Source organism: Artemia franciscana, chromosome 7, assembly GCF_032884065.1.
Source record: "Artemia franciscana chromosome 7, ASM3288406v1, whole genome shotgun sequence".
Lineage (NCBI taxonomy): Eukaryota > Metazoa > Arthropoda > Branchiopoda > Anostraca > Artemiidae > Artemia > Artemia franciscana.
Window position 1 is genome coordinate 9,762,629 of NC_088869.1, and position 8,193 is coordinate 9,770,821.

General features: G+C 30.3%; 1 protein-coding gene across 3 annotated transcripts in view; it reads right to left on the reverse strand.

Moving 5' to 3' along the window:
* LOC136028824 (serine/threonine-protein kinase D1-like) overlaps window positions 1-8,193 on the reverse strand; it is a 171,016-nt gene that overhangs the window by 35,602 nt on the left and 127,221 nt on the right. For all 3 annotated transcript variants that reach the window (XM_065706749.1, XM_065706747.1, XM_065706748.1), the window contains one exon: window positions 3,344-3,514. In XM_065706749.1, the coding sequence (XP_065562821.1) occupies window positions 3,344-3,514 (171 nt within the window). The remainder of the gene's footprint in view (window positions 1-3,343; window positions 3,515-8,193) is intronic.

Genomic DNA, 8,193 nt, shown 5'->3' on the forward strand with positions numbered 1-8,193 from the left:
GGGTATTAATGGTAAAATAATGGTATTGTCATGTTAATCCGTGTCTTAATTGTAAACTAATGGTTCTAATGCTACACTCATTAACGCTTGTTAAACTAATGGCATTTACACAAACCAAAACTAATGGTATTTTCTTTTCAGTCTGCGTTTTATTTGGTATTTTCTTAAACTAAGGGAACTAATAATAAACTGACAAACTAATAGTATTTTCTTATTAATTGTAGACTAATGTTACTAATGATACACTAATTTACACTAATAATATTTATTTTTAATTTCGGTCTTTTTTTTAGAGTGCACAGGACGGTGCTAATTAATGTCGTTGTTAATTAATAATTAATTATAATAATTATTATTAATTAATTATAATATTATATTATTATTATAATTATATTATAATAATAATATAATATATAATATAATAATATATATAATGTTATAATTATATTATAATTAATTAATAATAATAATTAATAATTAATGTTGTTGTTCAGCGATTTCAGTCAGACAAGACACCAATTTAGCATTTTCTACTTCTGATAGTTGTTTCAAATAAAAATCCTACCACGGAAATTTGCTGTATGGATGAAATCGACACACATTTCATATGAAGAGAGGAAGAGACTATGTTCATATTTAGATGTGGGATTGACATCTACTAAAGAGCTAATTTTGTGAATTCTAAGAAAAAAAGATAATAATCCTAATGTGTAAATATCTGACTATACAAGGTCGTACCCAAAATCAAAGAATGTATCACCAATTTACATAAAGAGTCTATTTCGAGGGAATGTTGTCACCTTATATTTTCAAGATGTGTATTGCTGGGATAATTGCCAAGATCTCTCGGAAGTATTTTATGGGGTTGACTGATGTGTCATATATTGCTTACGCAGATGATATTCTCCTTTTCAGTAGATGTAAATCTTCCTTCTCTCGCACAGTTCAAAGGCCTAAAAGAGGTTCCCTTGATATTGGATTAAATCTGAATCTTGAAAAATGCGAGTATATTTGTTTTAACAGTACCTTGCCACATACTCCTCTTCAAATTAAAAATACATCCATTCCCTCTGCTGAAAATTTTCGGTGGCTTGGTTTAACAAGTTTTAAAAATATGTTGTCCTTCCGCCAGACTGTAATATCAGAAGCTTGTAAAAAGTCAGATTTGGATACTCTAAGATTGGGTCAAACCGGTCTAAGTATAATAGAGTGGCTCTGGTTTCTTTGTAGTCAGGTTTTTGGGATCACTCTGTACTTTATCTTTCTGGGACCTTCACTCTACCAAAAAAGAGTGGCCTATGTAAGCTACGTAGATGTTACTATAAATACTGTATATACCTACTTTATCTACTTCTATAGAATCAAAATCGGAGAATAATCCGAAACTACAAAGCTCCCAATATAACTGCAAAAGTACAGGAGCTTCATGACAAGTTATCAGCACAAGCATATCGACGGCTTACCCCATATCACGGGCTCATCCGTTTGTTCAGTTGACCTTTTTCCTTGCTGATTCTGTTGTAATTATTGTGTTGTATCTTTGTACCTTCGTTCTCATCCGCTTGTTCTATTGATTTTGATGTACTTATGTGTTGTTTTCTTTTCTTGTGTTGTTTTCTTTTCTAATGTTTATTTTGCTTTCTCCCTTTGTACTCCGCTATCCTCACTTTGTTTTGTGCAATGGGTTATAAATAAATTATTATTATTATTTTTATTATTATTAAAGTAAATGAAATTGTAGCGGGACCAAGTTTTAGACTTAACAAAAATAAAATTAACGCATGTTTTTATCCACATTTGTCATAATATCATCATAACAACAATCATGATGCATTATTATACTTACAAATATTATATCATACTTGCAAATCATCAATACTTACTATAGAACACTTATAGTGTGCAGCAAAGAATACACAAAAGAAATTCATATGGTGCATAAAATTATAAGATAGGAATAATTTTAACCTTATTGTATTGACCTTATAATTTAACCTTATAGGTACTGACATATTTTTGTCTCAATTACAGCTAATCTTCCAAACCCCCTGTGAAGCAAATACACTTCTGCAAATGCGACCGAGGTAAAATAAATCAGCTAAATTTACAAAATATGCCTTTACTTTGGTAAAGGCATAAAATTGGTAATTAAAATTAAAATATAATTGGTAATTAAAATTGGTAATATAATTTGGTAAAGGTTTAAGTATGCCTTTACTTTGGTGGGATTATGAGCTAGCTGCACTTAACTTAAATATTGCATTCCAGTCATGTCTTCACCTTGATCATGTGAACAAAACGCGCTTCTATAAATATGATCAGTGATAATAGAGGAATCTTCCTCACATTCTAGATCATTTTTCATAAAAACTAATCTTAGAAGGGTCTTCTTACTTTTTATTGAAAAAATAAAAAATAAAAATGCCGCCTCTCCTATATTTTGAGAAATACTCCATTATATCTCCATTAAAAAAAAAATTGAAAAAAAACGCCCTTCCCCCCTACGTTTAATGAACTTGAGCTCATGAGAAAACAATAAAGTGAACCAATAAAATCAGAAACTGGCACTAATGTAAAAAAAAATCTAGCACTTGATATTCATGCTTATACTGAAATTCTTCCCCGAGATATAATTCTGGCTATAAATTTATTTTCCAGGCATATTAAGTCCTTTAAACAATTAAGCAACACTTAACTGTTGAATACTTATCATTTCAGGCACTTTAAAATGTAGGGGACGGTAAAGAATTCCAAATTCTGTCAGAAACGCCAGATTAGAATTGGCTAGCCAACTTAACCTACCAAGATTTTGTTTTCCAATCCTACGAGGGCTTACTTTAAACAGTCTGAATTTTGAAGTAAAATACTTCTCGAAAAAAAAATTATCACGTGGAGACACTTCAGCTTAATTCTACAAAAAAAGTAGATTTATGATCTCAGCTCTCCAATATTCTTTGATATTTTCTACTTTTTAATGAAGTTACCAAATACTGTAGTAAAAGCGACACCATGATTTTCTTTTTTCTCCCGATCTTCCTATGTTAAATCGCCAAAGGTTGGACTTCTAGTACTTTTCCATATTCTTTGATTTTGAGAACAGTGTAAACAAAATGAAACAAAGTGCAAAAAACAACATGAATTAATGATGTGAATAACATAGATAAATAAAAAATAATTTATGAAAAATAATAAATAATAATAGGAATGAATAATAGTAAAACAATAATAAAATAAATTAATAATAAAACAAGAATTAACAATGAAACCAATAATAATAAATTAATAAATTCAGTAAATAAATAAAATACTGAACAAACAAAATAGACAAGGTAAAAATTGTTACCTGGGGCAACTTGATTGCCAGCACATTCAACGACCAGCATATCGGTGAGCAGGATTTGTTTATAATACTGTTTGGTATTTTCATTTTGATACAAAGTAACTGATGTTGGATCTAGCCTCCAGTAATGCCTTTTTCTCGTGTGATCCGTATTTGTGAAATGTACCATCCAACCTGAAATATATTGGTTCAAAAATAAGAGTCTACAGCTAAATAACAAACAATTTTATATATATATATATATATATATATATATATATATATATATATATATATATATATATATATATATATATATATATATATATATATATCTTCTATCTATGTATATAAAAAAATAAGTTGTTTGTTTGTGTGTAGACTGACGTCATTAGAAAGGTTTGGGCATTATGCCGTCATGAAGTGGTTTGTCGACTCACGAAATTATAGACCGAGACACCGGGACACAAATGACGACCGGGACACAGGGAATATAAATGACAACCGAGAAACTCAAAGAGAAATTACAGAATGGGACACCGGGATACAAATAACGACCGGGACACAGGGAATATAAATGACGACCGGGACACAAGGACACAGGGAAACAACTACAACGGGGACGCCGGAAGCACAGGGGGGATATATAAATGACGACCGGGACACAGGGAATGTTCGATTAGCAATCACCATCAACAAAGCTCAAGGGCAATCATTAGAATACTGAGGTATAGATCTGAATACGGATTGTTTTTCCCATGGACAACCGGGGCACAAATGACGACCGGGACACAGGGAATATAAATGACGACCGGGACACTCAAAGAAGTATTAAAGACAGGGACACCGGGACACAAATGACGACCGGGACCACCGGGACACAGGGAATATAAATGACGACCGGGAGATTACAGACTGGGACACCGAGACACAAATGACGACCGGGACACAGGGAATATAAATGACGACCGGGACACAGGGACACAAATACAACGGGGACGCCGGGGGGGGCACAGGGGGGCTATATAAATGACGACGGGGACACAGGGGATGTTCAATTAGCAATCACCATCAACAAAGCTCACGGGCAATCATTAGAATAATCAGGTATAGAAGTAAATACGGACTGTTTTTCCCATGGATAATTTTATGTTGCATGTTCAAGAGTCGGTAAACCTGACGATCTATTTATATGCACAGACAATGGGACATCGAAGAATGTTGTATATTCGCAAGTTTTACGTGCTTAAAAACATATCTTTCTATATTCACAGGTGGGACACAGGGACACAACTACAATGGCGCGTAACAACTTACACGCGCGGGGGGCTTGGGGGGGAGGGGGGGGGGCGAAGCGCCCCCACCAACTAGGTGTTGGGGTGGCACGAAGCGCCACCCCAACAGCTAGAATATAGATAAATAAGTTGTTTGTCTGTCTGTCGACTGACGTCATTATAAGGATTGAGCTGTATGTCGTCATGAAGTTAGTCATCATATACCAATTCAAAAACGAAACCAATTCAAAAAAACCTTGGCTTTAGCATTAATAAAAAAAACTAAAAAAGGTAAAAACTAAAAAAAAAACTAAAAAGAGAATACTAAAAAACGCAAAAGAGCTAAAAACCTAAAAAAAAAATAAAAAAAGGTAAAAAAACTAAAAACTAAAAAAGAAAAAAAAAACTAAAAAAAAGTAAAAACTACAAAAAAAAACTAAAAAGAAAAAAAACTAAAAACTAATAAAAAAAGCTAAAAACTGAAAAAGAAAAAAACTTAAAAAAGGAAAAAACTGAAAAATAAAGGAGAAAAAGAAAACTAAAAAAATTAAAATAAAAATAAAAAAACTAAAAAAGGTAAATGTATTCAAGCCGAAGTAGCTGAGTGGTAAAGCGCTATGTTCCAGGTTCTAGGTCCGAGAGGTTCCAGGTTCGAACCTTGGCTTTAGCATTAATACAAAAGAAGAAAAAAAACTAAAAAAGGTAAAAACTACAAAAAGAACTAAAAAGAAAATACTAAAAAAATAAAAAAAAATAAAAAAGCTAAAAAACTAAAAAAGGTAAAAAACTAAAAACTAAAAAAAATAAAAATAAAAAAAGGTAAAAACTACAAAAAAACTAAAAAGAATAAAAACTAAAAAATAATAAAAAACTAAAAACTAAAAACTGAAAAGGAAATAAAAACTAAAAAAAGGAAAAAAACTGAAAAATAAAGGAGAAAAAGAAAACTAAAAAAACTAAAATAAAAACAAAAAAAAATTAAAAAAGGTAAAAACTACAAAAAAACTAAAAATAAAAAAGGAAAAAAACTAAAAAAGCTAAAAAAAGGTAAAAACCAAAAAAAACGAAAAAAAAAATTATTTCATCATATACCAATTCAAAAACGAATGTATACAGACCGGGACACAGGGAATAAAAAAAAACTAAAAAGAAAATACTAAAAAACTAAAAAAGCTAAAAAAACTAAAAAAAAGGTAAAAAACTAAAAACTAAAAAAGAAAGAAACTAAAAAAAATAAAAAAAGGTAAAATCTACAAAAAAAACTAAAAACTAATAAAAAAACCAAAAAAACTAAAAACTGAAAAAGAAAAAACTAAAAAAAAGGAAAAAAACTGAAAAATAAAGGAGAAAAAGAAAAATAAAAAAAATAAACTAAAAAAGGTAAATGTATTCAAGCCGAAGTAGCTGAGTTGGTAAAGCGTTATTTCCAGGTTCTAGGTCCAAGAAGTTCCAGGTTCGAACCTTGGCTTTAGCATTAATACAAAAGAAGAAAAAAAACTAAAAAAGGTAAAAACTACAAAAAAAACTAAAAAGAAAATACTAAAAAAACTAAAAAAGCTAAAAAACTAAAAAATAACTAAAAAAATGTAAAAAACTAAAAACTAAAAAAGGAAAAAAAGCTAGTATCAAAATAAGTTGTATGGATTTTTGTTTGAGGGTTTGCATATGACGTGTGAAAAATAAAAAAGAAAACTAAATAAAGAAAAAAAAGGTAAAAAACTAAGAAAACTAAGAAGAAAAAAAAAACTAAAAAAACTAAAAAAAGAAACAAATTGAAAAAAGAAAAAACTAAAAAAAAAAGAAAGGAGAAAAAACTAAAAATTAAAGAAGAAAAAGAAAACTAAAAAAAGAAGAAAAAAAGGTAAAAAAGGTAAAAAGTAAAAATCTAAAAAAGTAAAAAGGTAAAACTAAAAAAAAAATAAAAGCAAAAAAGAATGAAAACTAAAAAAAAACTAAAAAAAGAAAAAAAGAAAAAAAGAAGAAAAAACTAAAAAAGAATACAAATTAAAAAGAAGAAACTAAAAAAAAGAAAACAGAAAAAACAAAAATAAAGGAAAAACAGAAAAAATAAAAAAAAAACTAAAAAAAGGAAAAAACCCAAAAAATAAAAAAACTAAAGAAAAACTAAAAAATAAAAAACTAAAAAAAGAAAAAACTAAAAAAAGAAAAAAGAAAAAAACTAAAAAAAAAAAACTAAAGAAAAAGAAAAAAAAGAAAAAAGAAAAGTAAAAAAAGAAAAAATTAAAAAAGAAAAAGCTAAAAAGAAAAAAATTCATCCGTCACGATGTCTACGATTGAATAGGATAATGTTCAACTGGCTGCAAAGTCAATTTAGTCCCTTCTTTCGATACTATTTTTTTTCAACGCTGAGGAATAGCCTTTGATCATGTGATTACTGTTCGATAGCGAAGAAACAAAACCAAAGTGTTGCTTTCGCAACACTTTAGTCGGCGAAGCCGGACAAAGGTTGCCGCAACACTTCACGTTTCCCGGGCAATGTAGGTCTAATTTTATTATGTATATGAGGGTGTTTGTCCCCTCATTGATGCCTCACTCTTTTCCCTGAAGCTTAAGTTTTGTCCCAATTCTTTAAGAATGACCCCTGAATCAGAAAGGCCATAGAATAAATAGTTGAAATTACTAAGAATACTTTAGCATAAAGAGCGAGGTATTTAGGAGAAGAAGAACCCCTCGTATGCGTAATGATCTCTGTTCGTTTTAAGTTTTAATGCTACTCCTTACTTTCAATTGCAAAAACCTTTTCATGTTTATTTTTTCATTTTTTTTTCGTAGTAATGCTAGATAATCATGCGCCCTTTCATTGAATTTCTCTTTTCCCATGACATGTTCCTCCAAGGAAAGATCCTCCGACATAGCCTCTTCCCCTCACCCCCCCAAAAAAAACAACAATCCCCCTGAAAACGTCTGTACACTTCTAAGTCATTCCCAAAGACAGAGTTATTATGGCTTTCGACTATGCTGAACAAAATGGCTAGCTCAAAATTTTGATCAGTTGACTTTGGGGAAAAAATGAGCGTGAGAGGGGGCCTAGGTGCCCTCCAATTTTTTTGGTCATTTAAAAAGGAAACAAAAACTTTTCATTTCCATTAGAATGAGCCCTCTGGCGACATTCTAGGACCACTTGGTCGATACGATGACCCCTGAAAAAAAAAGCGAACAAAAAACAAACAAATAAACACGCACCAGTGATCTGTATTCTGGCAAAAAATACGAAATTCCACATTTATGTAGATAAGAGCTTGAAATTTTTGCCGTAGGCTTTTCTGATACGCTGAATGCGATGGTGTGATTTTCGTTAACATTCTATGACTTTTAGGGGGTATTTCCCCCTATTTTCCAAAATAAGGCAAATTTTCTCAGACTCCTAACTTTTGATGACACTTTTGAAATGACTTTTGAAGACTAAATTTGACGAAACTTATATATTTATAATCAGCATGAAAATTCGATTCTTTTGATGTATCTTTTAGCATAAAAATTCCGATTATATGCATGATAAACCAATTTCTTTTTTCTTGGCAAAATTTGAGCATTTTGCTTAATATTCATTTCTAACGATTAAGAAGTATTTCTATGGCA